This window comes from Triturus cristatus, chromosome 3_2 (assembly GCF_964204655.1).
Source record: "Triturus cristatus chromosome 3_2, aTriCri1.1, whole genome shotgun sequence".
In the NCBI taxonomy this organism is placed as follows: Eukaryota; Metazoa; Chordata; class Amphibia; order Caudata; family Salamandridae; genus Triturus; species Triturus cristatus.
This window is the reverse complement of record NC_140584.1, coordinates 489,437,884-489,463,478: the sequence shown is the minus strand read 5'-3', so window position 1 is coordinate 489,463,478 and position 25,595 is coordinate 489,437,884. Positions and strand designations below refer to the sequence as shown.

At 45.5% G+C, this 25,595-nt stretch overlaps 1 protein-coding gene across 1 annotated transcript in view; it reads left to right on the top strand.

Annotated features, from left to right (window-relative positions):
* Positions 1–25,595, top strand: part of NRIP3 (nuclear receptor interacting protein 3) — a 204,013-nt gene that overhangs the window by 157,949 nt on the left and 20,469 nt on the right. Inside the window, exons 4-5 of the mRNA XM_085648139.1 lie at positions 2,308–2,447; positions 20,012–20,064. Coding sequence (XP_085504265.1) covers positions 2,308–2,447; positions 20,012–20,064 — 193 coding nt within the window. The remainder of the gene's footprint in view (positions 1–2,307; positions 2,448–20,011; positions 20,065–25,595) is intronic.

Here is a 25,595-nt window from a genome sequence, read left to right as displayed (position 1 = left end):
AACAACGTTGCAGTGAGCAGAAAACAAGCTTACATGTACACAGTTCTTTCAATAAAAGGTCTGCCTCATTTAAATACAACATAGTACATTCCATAGTTACTATGTGTTTAACTCACTAGGCGGAACTTCAAGATTTAAGAGATTGCCCTTTAAAAAAGAGATGCAAATTGTGTTGGATTTTCTTAAAGTCGGAGTGATCTGGTGTGGGTCAAACTGTTGGGTACAGCACCTATGGCAAGAGTCTGATCCAGTGGTACTGTGTCCGACAAATGGTCTGTGGAGAAGGGTATCAGGCAGGGGTGCCCTCTCTCCCAACGACTTTGTGTGGGCGATGGAGTAGTTAGCTATTAGACTCAGGGATATATTAAAAGACCAGGGAATAAGGGTGGGATAATGCTATACTCAGATGATACTCTTGTTATCTGCAGGGATCGTCCCGATACTCTGGAGTGAACTCGAGAGGTTTGGCAGGGCATCAGGACTGTGATAAATAAAGAAAAGGCAGAGAAATTCCCACTCTGGAGTCCTGAGGGGCTGAGTCAGGAGACTAATATGGTGAGAGTGATGTGCGCTTGAGGAGCTCAGTGGATTTCTGGAATGCTCTTCCCATCGATCTGATAGGTAGGTTTGTGGTTGCTAAAATGGCGCCATTACGCCGGTGCCTATATGTGTTGCAAAATACTTTATGCCCAATTCCAAGATCAACATTCAAAGAACTTGATAGTTTACTGTTAACACTAGTATGGGGTGGCAAGAGGAGCAAAGTGCTCAAAATGGACAGACAGAGAGGGGCGCTAGGCTTGTGTGATCTCTCAAAGAACTTGATAGAGTACTGTTCACATTAGTATGAGGTGGCAAGAGGAGCAAAGTGCTGAAAATGGACAGACATAGAGAGGGGCTAGGCTTGTCTGTTCTCTCAAAGAACTTGATAGTTTACTGTTCACATTAGTATGAGGTGGGAAGAGGAGCAACGTGGTGAAAATTGACAGACAGAGAGGGGGACTAGGCTTGTTGGATCTTGAGTTATACAATCTTGCTGCGCAGCTGCAGCATGCCAATAAATGATGTAAGGACGAAGAATATTGGTAAACAAGGCTGATCAGTGGGAGTAGGATCACTACCAGTCCATTTAATGATGCGTGGGAGTCTTCAATTAAAAAATGCTCCAATATAGAGTGCCCAACTCTGTCATCATGAAAAATTATAGTTAAGAGTGCTGGAGCACCCTCCTTTGACTAGATCTCTGAAACCTTGGTGGCTAAACCATGTAGCTGTATCAGCATAATGGTGGAAAGGGGAATGTACTACTCTAGGGGAGTCTTCATTACCTTTGAGGATGAGCAGGACGCGTTTGGAGTGTGCTCTGGGTACTTTCTTCAATGTCCTTGGTTGTCACAGACAACCAGAGCAATTTGGGTGGGTTTCCCCAACTTACCAAAATCAAAACAGGACCAGGAAGGAATATGAACACTCCATATACCCCAGGGAGAGAATACGCCCTGATTCCTGTGACTCTTCCAACAAGATGCTCACTCTGAAATCATGAATATCCTCCCTTCGGCATCTCTTCGTCATACCCCCTGGCTTGATCTATGGCTGCCTTTTCTCACTCCTACTACCCTGGTGGTCTTCCACTTGTTCCCCTGGCCACGTGGTGCACCCAAGACTGTCTCCAATCTCCTTCCCAGTATCAGGACAGTCCACCTCTGTCCTACTCCTGCTGCTACACATGCAGCATCAAAAACAGGCTTGGAGAACTAGAAGCTGTTCCAGAAATATCAGAGCATCCTGGGATCACATACGCACGTGGCAGGGGAAGAAGTCAGTGAACCCGTGACCCCAAACAATCAGTTACCCTCTGAGGCCCCTGTACTTCAACAATTTGCAAGATCATCCATTCCTCTGCCTGCAGTGATGCGCTTAGAGCAGGAATGATAGCAATGCAGTCCTGCCCACAAGAATAGGACCAGACCACAAAGAACGGAAATCGCCTGATAATACTGGGTGGTAAGTTTGGATGGTGGATTGACGAAATTCAGAGCCGAAACTTGTAGATTCTCATTTGCGTTAGGAGCTCATGCTCTGAGCAACCTTCCTGAGAAGTGTTATCGGCTATAGATACCTACAGGAAATCAAGAGATGACTACAGCAGAGTCACATTAACTTTCTCCTTCCATATTCATGGCATTTAAAACATAATTTTCAAAACTTTGAACTTGAAAAAACGACTATTTATGTATTTATTAATATTATTTTCCCTGATTGCTATTGATTACATATTGAAAAGCAGTGTCTTTTTTAATATAGGTTGAAGGAACGTGTCAAGACGAACAAGAACGATGATGAAAATATTTCTTTGCCTCAGAATGTAAAACCCATTGGTCAGGTGGAACATCTCACTGTTACCATGGGGTCATTAACAGTGGACTGCCCGGCAGTTGTCATTGGTAAGCTGAGCATGAAAAATGGCAAGGTGTGCAACATTTGTGTTGTTCTTTGGTGCTGTGAGATATTTGTTTTGTGGATTTTGTAAAGCCCAATGCCACATTTTTCATGAGGAGGAATGCATGGATACTGGAATCCTGAATTCATTTATATTTATCACTAACCACCCCGCATAGTAAAGTGGTTAAAAGTTATTTATTTTTCCTTATGCACAGTTACCATTTTCAAGGAACGCCTACATTATTATTTGTTTAGGATTTAGAAATGTTTGCTTAGGCAGATCATTCTTTTTTTTTACAGAATAACTACCATTTTAATTTCATCACCTGCACTTAAATCCTAAATCTAAGTACAAGTGAGAGACTGACTTTGTTTTAAAACACCATGGGACAGATGTGTTAATTGACTGGATGCAGTGCGGCGCTTTGTTTATAATGTGCTGCACCTCAGTCCGATCAGCACTCTGCACTGAGTTAACTGATGTAGTGCTGCCCAAAGGCCCATGCCCAACGAGGCACACTTAACCCACCAGCACTTTTAGTTCATATGGAGAACGTGGGATTTGATTGTGAGCTTCATTCTGAATGGTTGTAATTGGGAATGCAGGATTGGAGGCTTTTAATTGATAGCAAAACCTTGGTCCTTCATTCACTTTCACAAAGAACCGACAATGAGACTTCTGTCATTTAGGGGACAAGAGTAACAAAGCCAGAAACTGTGATTTTTTTTTTAATGCATCTTTATTAAGTTTTCAAAGGACAATGAGAATGGACAGTTAAAAGGGTGCCAATGTCATGATTCAATAGTCATACCAGGGAGGGCCAAACCTGCCCTGTGATTCAGGCTCAGTTATGTCACCAATGGTCAGCCATGCACCAACCGATGGAGGGTTATGATGTATGATTTCATGTTATTGCTTAGAACACTAAGGATGTGGACCATTAAGGTAATCTCAACATGTTCCAAAACATGATCAAACCGTGCTGTCTGGTCCTGCAGCGGATACATCACATGGTCGCGTGCCGCGAGGCACTAGAGCTCCATCAGACATTGTATTCAAGTTGATACTTCAGCCATTCCTCAGGGTGCGTACTTGAGACACGCCTGTCTCAAATCTCTATTGTGGGTGCTAGGTATTCCTCAGAAGAGTATTTCAACTGTCTGAGTATTTGCCATCTGATTCTAGTGCCTCTTTCCAGTCCTGTGGAGTGTACGTCGGGGTTCAAGGTGCGATAAAGTCCCAAAACCACCCCTCTGTGTTTTACTCATTTTTTCCCTTAAGAAACGACCAGGGGAATCTTGGCATGAGACTGGCACTCACTCTTACATGCCCTTTAAGGAATTCACTAGGTGCCAACACTGACAGCCTTGAGCTGGTTGGAAGAAAGACAAAGTTACAGACTCAAAGGATTTTGGGCTGCCGCCCTTTACTAAGTTGTCTACTGAGGAAGCCTACTCTTGTCATCGAAATATGCTATCCTTTATCACTAGCAATGTATTATTGCAGATGGTGGCCCTACAATGTATGTATTTGATGAAAGTGGCCCTTTCTGAAAAGTTACTACAGAGTTTTGCCTTCCTTTGATGAACCCGTTTTTGTTGGCTTTTAGGTCCCTGAACACTTTATCCTGCTAACCAGTGGTGAAGTTATTGTGCACTAAACATGGTAATATTGGTATACACATGGCCCATTTAATTTACTAGTATATGGCACTACATATACCCAAGGTCTATAAATGAAATGCTACTAGTGGGCTACAGCACTTGTTGTACATCCACTAATGCAGCATTGTGAAACTTGTCTCAGGCCTACCACTGCAGGCTGTAGGGCAATTTAAAACTGCCATTTTGACCTGGCAAAATAAACCTTTTGCCAGGCCATCCACTGGAGAGACCTCCTTCCTTTTTAATACTTATAAGTCACTACTAATGTAGGAACTAAATAAACATAGGGCAAGGTGCACAATATTTAAATAATTAGGTCATGTGTACTTATGCTTTATATATCCTGACAGTGAAAAACTCCTAAGTTATTTGTTTCTGTAGCAAGGCTAACTCTCCATAGAAGGAAAACTGGACCTACTTTCCCTGAACCTAGGACCCTAGAAATGACTTCAAGTTTCAGTTGGCTGAAACTCCTTTTTCTGCTACAGGGACATCATAAGCTTCCAGAGGTCTTTCCCGACAACTGCCCAGCTCACCAGTACCAGCTGGACACACCTGACCCCTGCTTCTGGCCTCTGCTGGAGTGAGTCAAAACCACCCAACAGGTGCCTGTCCAAGTCCTGGACCCTTGGCAGGTGTTAGAGTGTACTCCTCTAACCCCAAAACTACATGAACTAGACTCTCATTGAAACATCTGAGGTTCTGGGCTCTTCGCATAAAAAAGAACCATCCCTGCTCTTCTCACGAATGTGAGCGGACTTCACTTCACAAAGGCCAATGTGGGACCTGCATCTGACTGCTGGCGCTACATTACCAGACACAGAGCCCAGACTTCACCAACTGGTGCTCTTTGTGTCGACAACAACTTCCCCACTGGCAGTTGTTGGTTTCGACTCAGGCAACTTGGACAAGTGAACGTGCGTGCTGAAGCAACTCCTGTTATTGACCCCAATTCAATTGGTGTCTGCCGTTTAATCATAACCTGTTAGTGGGGACCCTTGTTGAGCCTGCCACGAGACCTCTACGTGGGAAGATTAGACACAGCTAAGAGGTATTATGTCAGACAGATTTTTGACCTGAGGAGACCCACTGAAATTAGGTTGTGGGTCGAAACATTGATACTGAAATGACAATTGTCCAAAAGGAATTGATTCCAATCCTGAATCAGTAATTGTACAGAAATGAGCATTGAAACTGGATCTACACCTGTGTCATCACTGCACCTATGAGTACTATGCCATCTGCATTTTTTTGAATCAGTTAGGACCTATTGGACGAATAATAAATTGTGATCAATGTAGACAATCAGACTAGTGTTCACCATAACTCCATGTGTAATAGCGATTGAGACCCACAGAACCATTCGTTCATGTTTCCACCTTCCCGCCAACCCGAAGTTGTGATAATCGATGAGCTCTTCGAGCTGACGACGAATGCAAAGCCATCACAAAGTTTCAACCAAGGCCGGAGACTTCAGTAACCCTCAGTAAAGCTTTGTGCTTCTTGGCACTATTTTAACTTACCAACTTAACAATTCATAAATCTGGTTCTACTTTATTGGACTTGTTCATTGTGGTGTCATCATATTGATTAAAATGTTCTCTATTTGTTTTAATTAGTTCGGAATTTTTCTTGTGTTATGTTTTCACTTTATTACTATTTTGAGTGCTGCATAAATACTGCCTCTAAGTTAAGCCTGACTGCGTGTGTGCCAAGCTAAAAGAGGGTTAAGCACAGGTCCATTTAGTAAGTTTTCTGGTCCAGCCTAACAAGGATTGTGTTTATTACTTGAGTGGAGATTTCACTCCCCTCAACTAGTAACCCAATTTCTTACAATGTTTATTCACTTTGAGTTGTTTGTGTGCCATGTCCCCAGTGGTCAGCATTGTGCAAACCATTGAGAAGAAATGTGAGCTTGACATATTTTTCTTATATTATAGGCAAGTAAGTCTAAGCTGGGTGTGATACATGGCTTTCTCTAGGAGTGGGTCATTATAGTTCTGAGGCAAGTAAATTATCTGAGATAGATGATGCGCAAGATGATATGCATACATGTCAGGGAGTCTCAAGCCTCAAAGATGTGGTGGCTGCAAGTAACTTGGACTTTTAAAGTCCTGTTTTTCTACCAGTCCAAACAAAATTTGGATTGCATTAGTCATATATTTTAGAACCGTAGCAGAGACTGGGAGGGGGAGCATTCCCAGAAGGTAATAATATCTTGGCCCATCAACTATTGTGGGAAATCATTGTCTGTCTTATCAATGAAGGGTTACATGTTGTACAAAACCAGAACTAGGACATCGAAGTATTTCAGATGTGATGGCTGCCGTCTAACTCTCACTGCAGTCACCTTATCAGAACTATTGATGAGCAACAGTATCTGACTCAGTTGATCCTATAACTGGAAAAGGAGGAAAAGGATTCTATGACAGCTATCATATTTTATTTGATTTATGTATAGAGTGCATCGAATGCCCATAGGCATCTTGGCACTAGTGTCTGCGATATGCTGTACTAAAATAGCAATATTTATAGAAAACTATATAGACAGAGATAAAGATAGAGAGAGAGAGAAAAGCCAGAATTTGAGATGCTTCTCGATACAGGTCAGATTTAGCTGACATCTAAGATGCCAGGGCAATTGATTCCAAAGTTGGCAGATGGAGTAGACAAAGCATCTCCCACCCCAGGACACTTTGTGGATTTTAGAAACTATAACTGTTTTGGAAGCAGCAGGGCGCAGACATCTTCTTGGAGTGTACCATGAGAATTTCTTCCTTAAATACTCCGGACCTACACCGTGGAGAGAGTTCTGCGCTATACATAGCGCTTTAAAAGCCACTCTTTTTTAGGTCGAGGACTACCGGTCTGCCGAAAGGCAGAACCGGAAGTCGGAGATTTAATGACTTGGAGAAGAGGGGCTTGAACCAGCCCCTCTTCTCCCCTGTTCTCCATTGGCTGGCCTCGTAAATGCTGGCCAGCCACTGGAGAAGAGGTCAGTCACTCTGATTAGGCCCCGTCCTTTTCGGATCGGGGGGCGTGTTTTTTGCGAGAAGTCTCAAGGAGGAGACAACAGCAAAACACGCCCCCGAATCCGAAAAGGACGCTGCCTTTCTCCGAGGCATTTCTGCTCTGCCTCGGAGAAAGGTGGTGGTGTCCAGCATCAGGTTCGTGCAGCTCGCAGCTTCCTCCTTGTTTACTGTGCAAGGACGTCCGACTCGGAGACTCCAGTTTCGCTTTAGACACGCCAGCCGTCCTCCGTGGTTACCAGGGGACAGCATTAATTCTTGGTCATCAAAACGCAAAGTAAAAAAAAAAGCATTTACAATGCAATGGTCTCGGCATTGTTTTATTGGTCTTTGCGTGTGTCTTTCTGGGAAAGACATCACGCAATTGGTCAAAGGCGTGTGCATGTATCCGCCCCTGGCCTAACGCTTGCGGTTATGTGCATGGGCCATCTGTTCCGACATCTGTTTTTTTAATTATCGCGGCGTGCACCACGCGCGTGTTTGATATTATTACTTAACTGAGGCACTTTATTTATTTATTTTTTAAAGTTGGCAAGCCTGTGTGTGAGTGAACTTCTATGATGGTCCGTGCATGGGTCCCTCTTTGTTCGGGTGCCTCCGAGGCGTCATGTCTGGTATCTGTGGGTCTAATGGAGGCCGTGTGTTTGTGTCTTTGTGCTGGTCTGTGCCTGCACGTGCATGGTTTTTTTTGCAGATTAATATAGCGCGAACTCGACCCGTAGGCATCGGAGCGCTTTACATGGGCACCAGTCACCAGTCACATTGACACACTGATGTCTCTAGTTTCCAGCTGCCATCCGGACTTTTCAGTCGATGATTTCCTTTGCGACCAAAATAAAGTCACGCGATGTTTTGTTTCCCCTGGTGTTGTGAAGGCACCACGAGAAGGCAAACTAACACGTTTGTTGATGGTTGTTAAACGTCTGACGCAAGTTAGTTGCTGGAGCCACAGTGATTGATTACTTTGTAGGTCCCCACAAAACACCGAACACTTTATCTACCCCTCGAGCCGCAGATTTGTTCTTGCTCTGCCTTTTTGCCTCTCCGCCTTTCATCCCGGATGTTTTAGTTTTCATAAGGACGCAGTTATGTGCAGGAAACCCTCGGGCGGCATTAATTGAAGGAAAGGTGCATTTTACGACCCTTTCATGCACCTGCTTTCATTGAACACATTAGTATTTGTGTTGTCTGGTGTTGTTTATGCGCGGGTTATGCAGGAGATCTCATGGCGATGCGCTGCTTGCGTTTCTGTCACTTCTGTTTGATTTATGTCGGAAGTTGTCCCGAAAATGGTTCAGATGGCTTCTTGTTTCATGTCCTTTCGACGGATGCCTCGCGCAGGACCCTTTCATGTGTGAACATTAGACCGGGGCAGCCTCGACAGCCGGTTGGGATGCCTTTTATGCCGGAGGTGAGGCGAGTTTTGTGCCCTGGAACTTTGGAGAATGGACAGAAGGTGAGAATGTAAAGACATTACTGAACCGGCGAGAGACGATGTGTGAGGAATGCAGATAGACGACATTGTTGGAATGTTGGGAGGAAAAGGTTGTGTGGAGACCAAGTCGAGGGGAAGAAACAACAAGCATTTACAATGCAATGGTCTCGGCATTGGTAAAGTTAGAGCTATTGGCATTGCTCATGACATTATTTTTGTTTATGTTTTTGTTTTTTAAACATTTAAAGAAACGGCATTGTCATGAGCAATGCCAATAGCTCTAACTTTAACAATGCCGAGACCGTTGCATTGTAAATGCTTGTTTGACTTGGAGGCAGTGAATCTCCACTCGTGTGTCTTAGACTGATTTGAACCTCAGTATTCCCATGAGGAGACAGGCCGTTGCATTCTGCAGCCTCTGTAGTTTGTTTAAAGAGCATTGATGAGAGCCCAAATAATGGGCATTGCAATAGTCTAGCCTCAACAAAACCAGCAAGATGATAACTGATAAATCAAAGGGGCTAAATGACAAGATTTTCCTCAGGATTCTTAACCGAAAAAACAAGAAGAGGGTAGTTTATTGATCTGAAAAATGAAAGAAAGATTAGCATCAAAGGTTACCCCAAGTTTCCTGACTTTAGGTACTGGCATAGGGAGAAGTTCCAGGGTCTGGGTACCACCAAGATTGATTCCAAATCGAGAAGTCCTTGCCAGAAAAGAGCACCTCCATTTTCTCCGAGTTCAACTTGAGGCCTTTACTACTGATCCAACTGACAACTAGTGACAAAAGTGACTGCACTTTGGCTAGGAAGTATGGGTCAATCCCAGCTCTTTCCTGCATGTGAAAAAAACCTCATTCAAAGCCTTTTCTATATCCAGCGAGACTGGCACTGCTCTGTTAGTCATCCTTCACTTCTCACAGTACATGAGACAGAAGTCGTAAGTGATTCCTGGACATATATCCAGTTGTGAAACTCCCCTGTGAGTCATGAATTAAGCTCAGCATAACGTTCCTCTCATGGTTCTCAAGGACCTTTGCAAGAATCTAGATGTCAGGATTTATGCGGGGGATGGGTCTATAATTGGAACGCTGTAAAGGATCTGTGCTTGGTTTGGGGCATAAACCGATGACTGCTTTGTTGTATTTCCTATAAAACCCTCCCAAAAACCCTCTTGAATACCTCATATAAATCTGGAGAGATCAAATGTTTGGTTATCCTGTACAAGTCACACGGCAGACCATCATCCCCTGGTGGCTTGCCATAAGAAGATCCAAAAATGCATCTCCAGGTTCCTCCATTATGTCCTCAACTTCCGACAGTCCCTTGCCGTCTTCTCGGGGGATGCGAAGGCTGCCTTCCTCTAGAAGTTCTGCTTCCTCTTTGGGATGTTACTGGCCAGTCAGAGTGGTATAAGCTCAGAAAGGAAACTGCAAATGATTCTGTGATGTCAACATGGTGACTTTATCGTATGTTAGAGCCATCTTGTACTGCAGGGATGGCGGTTAGTGATTCTCTCTGCTGGAGCTGGGCTGCTAATGCACCTTGTTCATAATGCAACAATTTCAGACAGGTCACAGTTTTCAGTCTTGGTTGTGACCATTTTGTTAAGGTTTCACTTTCTTCATTCAAGGCCCCTTCATAATTCTGTCGGTGGATTCCTAGTGCAGGAAGCATTCAGAGGTCTTGATTTCACTCTCCGGAGCAGGCTGGTTGTCCAGTCCCTGAGTTTGTGAGTATATAGGGCCAAGTCCCAAACAGCCTTCCCTGTGGCCCATAAGGTTTTCCATGATAAAGCGTAGTCCTTCTTTCGTTTCCAGATAGTCTTGCAAGTAATTTATCATCTATAGCATCTTTTTCCCCTTGGGCAAGTTGTATCTGAAGATGTTCATTCTCCATCTTTTGGGAGCAGGTGAGACTTGGCCCCGGTCCAGGTCCTCCTGCACGAGTGAGTGTTTTCCCGATCCCACCTTTCAGTATGGAGAAGCTGGATAAAGGTCCTATAACTGAATTGAATCCTAGGAAACTGTCTATACATGAGCAGGTGTCCTGTATACAGCACAGGAAAGTATATTCTTTTCTGTAGGATGTGTGATGTGTTAACGGTCTCCTAGGCTATGATTTTCCATACCATCATGAAGAATCTCTCTATCCCTTGCATTGACTTTGCATTGAGGCCGTCCCTGACTATGATCAGGATTACTGCTGAATTCCAAGTGCCACCAATCACAGTTTTGGAGGAACTAAACTCTGTAAGGAGTCAGGATAAGCTAGAAAGAATGGCCATGGGGGCACAGCTCAAGCCGACAATCAAGATGAAACCAAAATGTTTAGTTTGACAAAAACATACCTCTCCATAGTCTTTACTACTACATATTGCAGAGATTTTGGAATGAGGACAGCTATTCCACATTCCTTGACGGATTTTTGGGGCTGCGTATCTGAAGCATCAATTTGTTCATCAGTAGGTAAGGTGCAGTATGCGCCAGGAGGGCCAAAAGGATCTTCAAAGGGCACAGGGTCAGTTAAAGCTGTTGAGCTTTCAACATCAGAGGATAAAATAAAGGGCAGAAGTGAAAAGTGGTGGCTTGAAAAGCCTGAGAGAGTTTGGTATTAATGTCCAGTCAAATTGCACAGTAGTGAAGGAAGCGCGAGCTGTAATCTATCAATGGAGGGTTAGGGGGTTTACCAGCCCCTTCCTCAGAAAACTCCAAAATATTCAAAATATTGAGCTACATATCGCATTTTAAAGCATAATTTGTGAACTTTTGAAACCACAAACTTTGCAAAGAGAGAGACACAGCAAAAGGGGCTTAACATCTAAAAATACGCTTTGGGATAAGAAAAATACAGCAAAATCTGCTTTTGCTGCAAGAACTGGGTGATTGTACAAACGAGGCAACCTGGAGAAGCGCACAGTTGTGCATTTCACCCAGTTCTAAGGTGATCTACCATACTCTAAATCCAATGTCGAAAATGGGCTAATAGTCATGCTAGCATAACAGACTACTGTTTCCAATTGCATTTGCTTTTTTGTGGATCCATGTGCATCCTTCGATTGACTGCACAAATGCTAGAAATCCATATTTAATTTTACCTAAAGACCTACTGGTAAGCCAGAGCAGGCTAGGTCACTTGAATGTGCTTTGAGTGCCAGCGAGCTAGCGCTCATAGTAGTACAAGGGCTCTAGATCTGGATGTAACTGCTGAATTCTGATGCGCTCCTCCTAGTATGTATGCATGCTCTAAACTTGGATGTGGATGCTCCCTGCCAGTGTGCTTGTGCTCCTAGTAGTATGGGTGCCCTGAAATTGCAAGTGGTTGCTCATTGCCCGTGCATTAGTGCTCCTAGTAGTATGAGTGCTCTAATATTGCATGTGAGAGCTCAGCGCCTCTGCTAATGATCCCCGTTGTATGAATGCTCTGACTTGGATGTGAGGGCTCAGTGCCTGTGCCAGTGCTTATAGTAGTACGAGTGCTCTGAACTTGCATGCGGATGCTCAGTGCCTGTCCGCTAGTGCTCCTGGCAGTATGGATGCTCTGAAGTGGATGATGGTGGACAGTGCGAGTCCTAGTAGTATGGATGCTCAGAACTGGATGTGGGTGAACACTACCAGTGTGCTAGCCCTCCTAGTAGTATGGATGCTCTGAGCTGGATGTGGGTGGACAGTGCGAGTCCTAGTAGTATGGATGCTCTGAACTGGATGTGGGTGAACACTACCAGTGTGCTAGCCCTCCTAGTAGTATGGATGCTCTGGACTTTAATGTGGGTGAACAGTGGGAGTGCACTAGTGTTCCAAGTACTAAGCATGTGGCAGATGACAGACAGACAGAAAGGCACAGAGGAACCAGACCGAAAGCTACAGGAGAGGAAGAGAGAGAGGGAAGCAGAGCTGAAAGTAGCATTTCCAGAACTCCTACAATATGAGCAGTGCTTAATTTGAGCCGATGGTTGCAGGTGGGGCCCACTAACACTGATTTTTGGGGACCAGCACTTATTTTTCCCCATCAAACTGTGACCCAGAACAAAAGAGAGAAAAACACAAAAGGGGAAAGAAGGAGGAAGGGAAAGATGGAAAAATAGTGACAGAGAAATCAGAGATGACAAGTGACGTGCAGGAGAGATACAGGAGTGTCGGGTGATGGATGAAGGGGATTCAAGACTCGGCAGCCCTAGTAATCAGTCTGAGCAAAAGCCAGGGCCGGACTGGCCCTAGCAGGCACCGGGCGTTTCCCCAGTGGGCTACCAGAGTGTGGGACGGTTTTCGGCCCCTGGGGGCCATTTTTGTTACCGGGGGTCGGCAATATCGGCCCCCTGTAACAAAATTGGCCGAAACCAGCCCTAACAAACAGCTCGGCCGCACCCTCCTCCCCTCACAGGGGGGCTGGCCGAGCAGTTTGCCAGGGCCGGTTTGTGTTCCCAGTCCGGCCCTGGCAAAAGCGTGGGCCCCGCACATAATATTTTACAAATTAGGTACTGACTATGAAGGTTACAGCAAGGTTCGGATTCTTGGTCGGATTCATTAACATTTTACGTTGTGGGTGCGCCGCTTTCTCGGCAAAGCCACGACGCAAAATGTATTTTAGGATTTACGAAGCTAGGTGTGAAGTCACGATGACTGCTGTCAATCATCAGACAGTGTGAAACGCATGCAAAGGAGAAGAATTAAAATGATGCGGTGTCAACAATGAAAACAAGAACTAGCTCTGAATGTTTTTTCTGAAAAGAGCTGTCGTTAGTAGAAACTAGAGATTTATGGCAGCATAGTACGTTCTTTCACACCTATAGTTTATTACAGAAAAGCGGAATTTCATCTGTACGCAACCACGCATTATGAATCATAGCTATTTTAAACATGATTGTCAATTAACTGCATAAAATATGTTTTAGCAACATAGTTATATGTTGCAAAAACATATTTAGTAATGTGTTTTATTTGGTACATACGTATTTGGGCTACCTATCTGCAACCACACTTGGTCATATGAGGGATGGGGTAATAGTATGACCATGTATAATAAAATACTCTTGACTGATATTAAAAAGAAAGTGCCTTCTCAGAATTACATAACATTATGAAGCAACCCTACCTTTGGCCATTTTCCTCTCCTTGGCCAAGGAACTCCTCTGTGACTTATAAGGAACAGGGTACTTTATCCCATATGTATTCAGTTGGAAGGATGTAGTGTTGAAAACCTAAAAACCAATGATATTTACTACCTCTGATTAGCAACACAGCTATGTCTTGTCCCGGTGCACAGTGCAAGATCTCACACATATCACAGATAACATGTCTTGTACTTGTACATATGAAGAGAACAGGTAACGCGTTTCACCCTTCACAAGGGCTTTTTCAGGGCAACGGTAAGATGACCAGAAAAATGTGTCAGTTTGCAAGGTCCAGCAATTAGTTGGATAAAAGCATGTCCTCTGTAATGGATGTAGTCTTTGCACACGAGGCCCATTGCCAATAATGGATATCATGATATCCAAGATCCAGTATGGCCCTACTCAAGATCCAATGTTGAAGAACCGAGTCTTAAGGCAAATACAGCCTCCACTGTGATCAGGAATTGTACCTGTGTGATCTGTATGGGCAGACGGAGCCGTCCGTGTCCGGCAGCAGCAGCAGTACTTCTGATCATCTTACCGCTGCCTTGAAGAAGACCTTGTGAAGGGTGAAACACATTGGCTGTTCTCTTCATATGTACAAAGGATTTTGGTGAATAAAAGATTTGCAACAAAACTTACTACGTCTATGGAATGAACTTTGCAAGTTGAAAGCAAATAAAGCAGGAATACCGACATTTTAAACACTTGCAATACCTACTAACATGCAGGTCACACAATGTAAAGAAACATGCAGATTGTTCAAGACTCAAAGTGGTCATACCATGGATACGTTCATAGAGTGACAGGCTATACATAATGTGGAATCAAGAGGTCCAGAAAAATGTATCTATACAGTGATTTCTGTTAGGGGTCCGCCGATGGGAGAGGGGTAAGCTCAATCCCTCGCTATGTTGCCCAGCGAGCCCAAATTTTCCTGTGTTTTTGGGGGCAGCAACGAGGTAAAAATACTGCAATTTCAGCACTCATACATTTATCTAGTGCTACCTACCACTTGCCCAGCGTCGGGTGAGAAGTCCCTTTCCACAACTGTGCAATATCACGTTTGGCGATAGTGAGGGCCAAAAAGAGTAAATGCTGTTTGTATTTATTGTCCCCTATCTCATCTGTACTGTGCAGAAGGAAGAGTCGTGGGTCATGTGGGAGTTATCATGATAATACATTACTGAGACACGAAGATACCCTGCGCCAGAAGGGTTGCAACGCGGAACAGCTCCAGACTGTGTGTAAAAATGTCCCTTCTTCCCTTTCATATCGCAAGCATGTCAGGGATTGAATGGAGAGCATATTTTAAGTCCCTGTTTCCAGAGCTATGCCAACACCTGGTGGAGTGTGAGTTCTCTGACCCCAGGGAGCTTGCACTGGAGGCAGACCTTTTGGTGGATTCCAGAGGGTCTGGAGAAGCATCTGCGGGTGATCCTGAAGGAAGTGGCTTAGGAATTTCCCCAACCAAGTGAGGTAGGGGAGGTTTGTGGTAGCCCAGATAGGTCCAAGTGTAGTAGGGGGGTGTAGGGTCCCACATCCTGTCTCAGAGGAAAAGGAGTGGAAGTGGGCTGTGTCCCAAGGTGCCCGAAACCCATTCGCGGGCCTGGTTGATTCCATGAGTGAGCCCCAGAAGGGTGGCCTGATCTGTACCGGGATGTCATCCCCTGAGGGGGATCCCACGGTGTCAGTTGAACTGGGGGAACTGCTGTAACGAGTACCCCACTTGTTCTGGTGTCTGGCAGCACCGCTCCAGTTGGGAGAGTGCATGAATCCAGAGAAAAGGGTGAGGGGGACGCAGTCACCAGTGGAAGGACCAGTGGGGCAGGGGTTGCCAGCTCTGAGATCAGAACCCCCCAGGACTGACCCTGGGGAAGCCACTTCCAGTCGGGGGTTTTTCATGCTCTGTCAGGTGGACAGGAGGCTGGAGGCCTGCACCAGGCAGACTCTCACACAGCTCATGAGGAGCGTGTTTCCCTTCGGGGGTTGGTGTACTCCCCCAGAAGTCTTGGTTTGCCAGGCACAGGTCCAGCCTACGGCTACAGACTCTGGGTTGAGGAGAAGGGTTCCCCATGGGTCAGCTTAGTAGGCCCTGAAAGTATGGGTAGAGGGATCCACCTAGGTTCAGGAAGGCGTAGAACAGGAATAGACCCCAGCTATTGCGGGCCAGGTTCCATGTTCTATCGTCCCAAGCAGGAAAGCCCATCAAGGTATAGATTGGTAAACCTGGATTTAGGCTGGAAGGGGGTTGTGTTGGAAATGGCCCTTTTTGCAGGGTTATCCCTAAACATTTTTCTTCGTCCTCCTATTTTTTCCTGACCTGCTGTTGTTGGTTTTAGGACTCGGGCCACTTTACCACTGCTATTTAGTGCTAAAGTGCATATGCTCTCTGTTGTAAATTGTGTTATGGATTAGTGTTTCCATGATTGGCATATTTGATTTACTATTCAGTCCCTAGTACCGTGCACTGTGTGTGCCCAGGGCCTTTAAATCAAATGTTGCTAGTAGGCCTGCAGCACTGATTGTGCCACCCACAGAAGCAACCCTGTAAAGGTAACTCAGACCTGCCACTGGAGAGTCTGCGCGCAGTTTGTAACTGTCATGTCGACCTGGCAAGTGCCACTTGCCAGGCCCTAACCTTCCCTTTTCCTACATGTTTGTCACCCCTAAGGTAGGCCTAAGGTACCCCTGTGGGCAGGGTGCTGTGTATGTGAAAGGTAGGACATGCGCTGGTGTGTGTGGCATGTCCTGATAGCGAAATACTGCCAATTTCGTTTTTTCACTATTGCAAGGCTACCTGTTCCCATAGGAAAGAATGGGGAGCTTATAACATCTTATAAACTTAACTACCCCTAGGAAAAACCTAGGAAAAGAAAGTTTAGTATACCTGAACTCAGAATGTTAAAATGCATCTTTTAGTGAGGTTGATTTTTACATTTTGTGTTTGAAAATACCACTTTTAGAAAGTAGGTATTTTCTTGCTTAGCCATCCAATGTGCCTCTGCGAGGATGTGTATTGACTATCTGGCTTTGGAGTGACAGGGGCTGGGGATGTGTAGTGGCTCCAGAGAGTCTAAATGAGTCAGGACTGGGCTGAATAGACCTGGGCTGCATTTAGAGTAGTGGGAGAAGATTTCCTTGCACCTGAATGGCCCTGGTCTTCTACAGACAATGCTGGCTACGCCTCCTGCTGGGTAGCTACACTGGGAGGACAGAACTGATTCAGGCTGGGCACAGGGCTTCTCTGCCTGAGAGAACAAAGGCATTTGGGGTATAAGTACTGGAGCCCAGACCCCAGAACTTTAGAACTATTTTGGAAGAAGAAGAGCTGGAGAAGCTGTGAGGAGGAACTACCACTTTGCTGAGTGCTTTTCTGTGTTGGCCTGCAGTGGCTGCTTCTGTCTTGGTCAGTGAAAGGACTGGACTGAACTTTCTGCAACTTCTCTATTGAGTTTCTCCAAGTGCTTAAGGTAGAGCTTGCTCCCTGTTCAAGAAGTCTCAGGAACAGCAAAGACATCAAGTTCTTCTGCCATCAGCACTGGGGCCTGTGTGTTTTGTGCTGCAACAGAAGAAAAAGCAACGCAACGCCGTCAATGACGCCGCTGCCGACTCTGTGTCCTGAAGGCACCGCAGAGGGTACTGCCGCACTTTGCACCACAACCCTGGTCTCACCGATGACGCCACCGGATGCTGCCACCAAGCCGTTGCTTAAAACGCGACCTGTGGGCATCGCACTCCACCTCGCTTCACGCCATCGCCCTGGTATCCCGGATGCCGCCGCTCCAGGCCGACATTGATGCCGCTTCTTGAACCGTGGTTCACGGGCACTGCTTGTTAGTTACACAATGCACCATGCTCATACCGCACTGCAGCCGGCGACAGCACTTCAGGAACAACAACGCCACTGCTTGCACCGTGATCTGCCAGCACTGCGACGAGCAGCGGATCACTTCGCACCTCAGCTCTGGTCTCACCGACGCTGCTGGACTACCGTCACCAAGCCACTGCACTTCGCACGGCAGCCCCGATGCCTGCCGACACCGGCGCTCCTGACTTCAACCTGCGAGGAGTTCGATCTGCAATGCGTGCGACTTCAAGGGCCTGACGACTTCTGCACCGACCTCCGGAACTGACGCCTGCGGATGCCGGCCCTTCGGGGCTCATCAAGAGGTCACCGACACCCTACATTTCTAAACTGTTTTGCGGGTCTTCCCGACACCATAGCTGGCCCGCAATGCCACGGTCAGCCAGAACTGTTTAGATTTGTTATTCATGATGCCGTGATAGCCGCAGACGGAGCTATTGACTTCAAGGAACTGTTTTTCAAGTCTATTTTGATTATTGAAGATTTCTGAGAACTGTATGGTGGATTTTTATCGTTTTTGGTCTTGTTTGAAGTATATAAAAATATTGGATATTTTTATAAACTGGTGTGGTGTCCTTTTGTAGTGTTTTCACTGTAGTACTGTTGGTTATGTGCAAATGCTTTACACACTACCTCTGAGATGAGCCTGTCTGCTCGTGCCAAGCTACCAACAGGTGAGCAGGGGTTATTTTAGAAGTGTATCCCCCTTACCCTGACTAGGAAGAAGGGTCCCTATTTGGACAAAGGTGCAAACCATCGCCAACTAGAGACCCCCGCTCCTAACAGATGCTGTATAGATATGTGTTGTTTTTAGAGACATCAAAGATTGCTTACCTTTTACCCCTTGTGGACATGACTCACTGGGCATAGCCTTTCGTAATGAGTGGCATGGGCTCAGCCAGGGCCTATACCCAGCATCTGTATCATCATAACCCGGGTGAATGGCTTTTTGCTACAGGTACCAGCGGTATATTGAAGTGCTAGGCTTATGGCTAGGCCCTGCACCCCGCACCTGGGTGGGTTTAGGCTCCATATACAATGACCAAAATAGATTCTTATACCTGAATACATTTCCCTCTGCTGTAGCAGTGGATTCTGGGGCAATTATGATTTCTGATTTCATTACCTTTTCACTTCCATTGTAATGCCTGCTCAAATTGATATGTTTGTTTAAGATGATGTGATGTATGAACGTTTTTGTTTATTGGTGCAGTTGCACTGCCTTGGCCATACACAGTGATTTAATTGATGAGGTCAAGATAATATGTGATGTCACCAGTGATCTCCTTACCCAGTTTATGTGTGATAATATTTGTGACGTCATATGTGAGGCCCTGAGCAGTGCATTGCATTACTAAACATAAATTTAAGTTCAATCTTAACTCAAATTTCAATTTTATTAGGTTTGAGTTTGAATCCTTAACATTGCTTCAGCCGAAGTTCTGTAAGGGAATTTCAAGGATTTCGTGCTTTTTTTAACTTAGTTTCTCTGTGCTCAAACATAACTCTCCTTGACAAGTGGATTTTGGGGGTTTTGGGATGATAACAAACATTCCCTTGACAAAATAAACGAATGTGTGCACAAGCTTCAGCCCTTTGTGGACATGACCCACTGGGCACGGCCTTTACATAGCAAATGTTCCACGTGCTGCGCCCTGTTGGCACCGACTATTGCCTAAGGACAGGCCATGCACGTGACCCAGCTGCACATGTCTTAGGACATCCATAGTGACATGTAAGCTCTAGTCTGCTGCCAGGCCTGCACCAGCCTCCGCCACTCCAGAACCACCAGCGCATACACTTTGGTCATGCGGTACAGACTCGAAGGGCTGGCCTGGGGCTGACGGCCAGGCCTTCCGTCCAACCCCTGGCCCTTCTTGTGTCCCGGGACGGCTGCAGCATTGGGCTCAGGCCACGCCCTGTGTGAAGAGCACGTTGTGCATGGCTAAAGTCCAAGCGCAGGTGGCTGGGTGGGAACTTTCGCTGCAGACCCTGTTAAAGCAGAGTTATGTCTAAATACTCAGGAGACTAAAATCAATTGTTACATTTCTTAGACTTTGTCTTGAACATGCCAGTTGAAGAAAAGTTAGTTACAATTTTCATTCTAAAAATCACGGAAATTCTCCACTGCTCATGACCTTGCAAACGATGTGGCCCAATAAACGTTATTTGAGATAAATATGTTAATAATCATAGATTCAAACATTTATTACTACTGCACAAAGGTCAATATCTGCGTAACTACCACTTCCTAGAGATGTCCCGTGTCAATCACTTCACAGATGGAAAGCAGGGCTATGATTCTCACAAGACACCGTTCACGCCATCTTGCTGCACTGAACAGATTTACGCTGTGTGCTGTTGAAATAGCTTTGTGTATAACTCTGACGCATATGGACCTTAGATGGCTTCGAAGAAATAAAATGTCATATGTTAATCCTGCTTGTATGTTCTTTTTAGAGGACAATGAGAAAAACATATCCTTGGGTCTTCAGCTGCTGCGGTCTCTAAAGGTACAGTAGGATTGTTCCTTACTTAATGCCCCTGTCAATAGTTTATGCATCCTTGTGGCTCTGATATTAAACGTGTTCTCTGCATGCGGGGGCCAAGGCCGGTGAAAGAAAGGCACAAAACTGTATTTTCACCACAGGAGGGAATTAGTGTGAAACAGGGCCAAATGTCAACACACACACAGACACACACACACAGACACACACACACACACACACACACACACTCTCTCTCTCTCTCTCTCTCTCTCTCTCTCTCTCTCTCTCGATTTCTCTCACTCTAGCTTTTTCTCTCTCTACAAAAATCCTTGATAGAATCGAACGCACCCTTTTTCACCCTTCAGCCAAAATAAGCAATTTCTAAATACTACTTTGGGCAGACACGCTGTCTCTAAGCAAGCACAATGACAAGAAGTCATATTGAATCCTGTCAAAAAAACCTTAACGGAAGCGCAGACTTCACAGCACTTTGGGGCCCAGCAAATGTAGAAGAGCGCTATACACATGCTGGAAACACAAGTGGTGCTTTAGAAACAGATAGCTCTATAGAGGAATCTGCACTGCAGAGACTGGCGCCAAGGGCGGCCCAGCTACGGCCAGCATGACCGGTGTGCCATGCAGGGGAAGCTTCACAGTGGAGATTCAAAGCTGGTACGCACAGCATGGGCATCATAAATGCTACTCTACTTTCAAAGAGTTGGGACGAGTGCTACTTTGGTAGGTCACAAACCGCGGGAGATCAACACACGCAGAAAGACACAGCAAGTGTTCTGCAATTACAGCAACTCACCGCAATGTATTGTCCACAGCAGCACTTTATCTACATAGTATCAGAACGAAGGCTTCTCACACAGAACAATTTGCCCAAGTGCCCTATTTTCCCCATACTCCCTCCACCTTTCCATCTCTACTGATCTCCGTTGAACCTCCTTTTAGCCCCTCCCCTCCCCTTCTCTTCTCTCACCTTTTCCCTACCCTCCATCCTTTATCTAGCCCCGGAACCTTCTTCCCTTCCAGAACTCTTTCCTCCTTCATTCCACCTTCCATCACTCCTTCCCTCCTCTTCTGCTCTACCCTTTCTTCCGCGCTCTCCCACCCCTCGTTTCCCCCGTCCTCTCCTCGTTCCTGCTCTCGTGGCTCTCCTTCCTTCCATGATCCCTCGCCTTTGCTCCTTCCTCTTTTCCTTCTAATTAACATCCTCTTCTCGTCTCCGCTTTCTTACTCGACATTTAACTTCTCTTCCTCTCCCCCTTCAAACCTTTCTCTTCAGTTTCTCTTTCTCACTCACCTTCTTCTTCCCTATCCTGCCCCATCACCCTTCCCCACCCCTACCCCTGAGGTCCTCCTTCTGTCACGCCCTCCCCCTTGCTTTCCATGCCATCTATTTTTGCTGGGTCTGGTACCTTGGACTAATTCATCCACAGTAGGGGCCTGTGTTCGACCTAATTCAAGGTTAAATTCAGCCTTTCATCCTTTTGAGGTTGATAAAATGAGTACCATTGAGTTGGGTAACAATATACATCTGTTATTCAGCGCCAAGATACCCTTGGGTGAACGTGCACTTTACAAATACACAAGCCCCTTGCGCAACCTGCGTGACTTTTCCTGTTCTTGTAAATATGGCGCTTTTGCAAGCAGCACTTTGCGTGAAAGGGGCGTTCCATGGGCGTTGCTGTGGGTGTTACCACGCAACACCCATGGAACCAGACACATTTCCAGATTTACGATAAATCGTAAATCTGGAAATGCGTCTGAATGCTGCACCTCCCCAAGGGAGGCGTAGGGAGGCGCAACGTGGAGAAATGTATTAATTTCTCCTCGGTTTGTTTCCTCTTTCTATGCGTGCTGCATTCTGCATCACGCATAGAAAGAATAAATCACCTCTGGTGATTGTTTATGTACAGGAAGGTGTCCCTTCCTGCATGTAAACAATCCCTAAAACAATTACGTTTTACAAGTTCTATGTGTGCTAATGCAGCACACATTGAAGTTGAAAACTGCCATTTCTGATTGTTTATGTGCAGGAAGGAAAACCTTCCTGCACGTAAACAATCTCCCCATGACGCAGGCATCCTGGCACCATGGTGCAAAGGTGCCTGCGCCAGCGCATGACAGCAGTTTGTGCACCAGCGCAAGGGGAAGCACAGAGATGCGACATATTGTTGTAAATAAGTGGGTTCCCTGCGCTTTGAAAGTGACTCAGTGCGGCGCAGTCAAATGGCTTGTGGCACGCTCTGAGTCACTTTCCTTGTGAATCTGCTCGTCATGGTACCTCCTCTCTCCTCTTTGTCACGCTCTGCGCTCTCCTCCCCTCCAGTCTCCTCAGTGGCAATCTATTCTCCTCCCAGTTCCTCCTCCTGTTTGCTCCATACCTTGTTCACCGGGAGACCGTTGCTGTTACTTTGTAAAGCGTGTCTACACCTCTTAGTGCCCTTGCACTATATAAATAAAACAGTTACATAAACAAGCACATTAATAAATAAAAGGATCTTGAATTTAGAACATCACAAAGAGCTAATGTACTCCATACAGGAAATCACCACGAGCCTTTGAGGGAACTCTTCAACTCTGTTTTGGACATAGAGTAGCATCAAAAGCTCTCTACACTACAACATGCGGCCCGAACACAGGGCATACGAGTATTTGCCCACTACGAGAGCCCATCACACTAGAATAGATCTGCACCTGCAGAGCACAGGCGTGTCACCCTCTTGGTACTGCCCGAAGGGTTGCAGAACAGCCAGATAGTCCAAATGGTTAAAAATAGGATGTTTCAATCATTAGCTGAAGATTATTTTTTCTACTCTTATATTTAGTAGAATTATATATGATTGATCTATAGGGGCCTAAAGTAAACACTTTTTTAATGAGCATTGAATGGATGTTCCTTCAGATGACGTTAGCTGGCTCCGAAGGTTATAGGTTGTACACACTTGTTAAGAAACCGCCACCGTTTCCTTAATGCATTTGTGCAAAGAGCATTCCATTTTAAAAGCAACGTACTATCCACTAATAACCACTCGAATGTGCATTTGGCCTTGGATGAAATCAATTATAGTGCATTAAAAGTAAAACACTTTTTTTTACACCATCTCGTTTATCTAATGCTTCATTAAATGATTTTCGGGCAGACTTCATAAGGAGAAATGACATAGTTCAAGCAGACGGAGGTCACAACCATTGTTAAGAATCAGGCAAATGTCAAGAATTCTAGATCACTGAGGGGCATATCAACAAGCGGCAGCGATAATTATCGCTGGCGGCCCTTAGCGTGAGGAATTTTATCGCCGGCTATCGCAGATAATTATCGCCATGATAGCACTGTATTACCAACTCATAGCGCAATGGCGATAATTATTCCTATGATAGCGATGTTTTCCATGGAACATCGCTGGTTTTCCAGCGATGTTCCATGGAAAACGGCGATATCCTTGTTGATAGGGCTGGGTGGTCTCAGCCCTATAAACCACCACCCATTGACTAACATTGTTTAGTCAAAGGAAAAGCAGGCGTAAGGAAAGTAGCGACAACCAAGATTAGCGCTACTTTTCTTATCGCTATGCTTATTAGTGTGCCCATTGATAATGGGAGAAATGTCGGTTAGCGATATTTCTCCAGTTATTTTGGGACGGAACGCTCACTTTGCATCTCATTAGAGATGCAAAGGTAGGCGTTACGGGAAAGGGCGCTAAGGCAAGGATTCACGCGATAGCATGACTTTGCTGATAAAGCGATAAAATTATCGCCATTTTTCGTCCGAAAATGGACGCAAAACGACGATAATTTTTGATCGCCGCCTTGTTGATATGCCCCTGAGTCATTTAGATATGCATACAAACACACTTTACCCTCAGTTCCTATTTTTGAATACATTATTTGTTTTCTACTTTTTATGTAGCTTTTCTCACATAAAATACAATTGGCTACTCTGAAAAACAATACTTACATGTATTTTGTATGACATACTTATTTGCACCATGTTTGAATTAAGCATTTATTTATCGTTGCGGAACGTGTGCTTTTAGTCAGGGAACATTCTTTTCAAAATGGCTTCTGAATTCACCAAATTGACCTCACCATCTGCTGCTGGTTCTGAAAACAATACACCCCTTGCATTGAAATGGAAGCACCCCATAAGAGGTGGAATAATTTTACCAAACAGAATGACGGTAATGTAATGTATTGTTAGGTGGATTTGTAGAGCGCTGCTTGTCACCTGTGAGGGTATCCAGGTGCTGAGCAGGGAGTAGGTGAGTGTAGGCGTGTGGTGAACCATGGCCTGAATACAGGAAGTCTCGATGGCCCAGCAAGAAGAGTATTTGAATAGACAGGTCTTCAGCTTCTTGAGGAATTAAAGTGAGGGGGAGGCCAGGATGTGTTTGGGAAGGTCGTTCCAGGATGTGGAAGCTTGGCAGGAGAATGATTGACCTCCTGTTCTGCTTCTGTGGATGCGGGGTGTATGTACAAGTGAGAGTGAAACTGAGCGAAGTTGCCTGATGGGTTGGTGGAAGTGAAGCTGGGGATTGAGGTATGCGGGTCCCATGTTTTGTAGTGACTTGAATGTGTGTGTGAGGTGTTTGCACTTCTGGATGGGGAGCTGTTAGATCTGGGGGTCTCTAGTTGGCAGGGTAGGTACCACTGTCCAAGTAGGGACCCTTGCTTCTAGTCAGGGAAAGGGGGATACACTGTTAAGATAACCCCTGCTCACCCTCTAGGTAGCTTGGCCTGAGCAGTCTAGGCTATCAAAGGCAATGTGTAAAGTATTTGTACCAACACTCACAGTAACACAGTGAAAACACCACAGATTTACTCCACACCAGTTTTAGAAAAATAATGTATCTTTACTAAAAACTTCACAAGACCAAATACTACAGACAAACTAACATATAATTCAAAAAGGTTACTTTAAAGATAGTTCAGAGTTTGCAGGAAGTACTCCAGGATGTAAAAGTCAGTGTCTTGCACAATGCGACTCTCAACGCACAAAATGCGACACTTTCGTGCCCAACAGTACCTGTAGTTGCGATAAGGTTCCCAAAAGCTATAACAAGGAAGCTTGCAAAGGCGATGCGATACTCCTGAGATCCTGGGGAGGCTTTGCAGCAGCCCTGCTTCACGCAGCAGAGGTGGATGCGCCGGCTCCGATCTGTAAGGGGAGGATGCGATGACTTTGGCCTTCGTTGCGTAGGTTTCTTAGGGGGAAGCTTCACGCACAGGTTCGATGCGACACTCTTCGATGTGGTGCGATGCGTGGCGCAGCGTTGCCTTCCGGCGCCGCAACTCTCGATGCGCCACGGAACGGGACTCTGCGTCGACGCACGCAGCGACTGGAGACTTTCACGCACCGGCAGTGGTGCGGTTCGCAAACTGGTTCTGCGACGACCCTCGCAATGCCAGGAATCTTCACGCTTCGGGACAATGCTCGACGCACTCGGCGATGCGGGGACCCTGCGTATTGCGATGGTGCCGCGATGAAATTTTCCACGCACTCTCGTTCTTGCGACACGCAATCGGATGATGCGTTGGGTACCAGT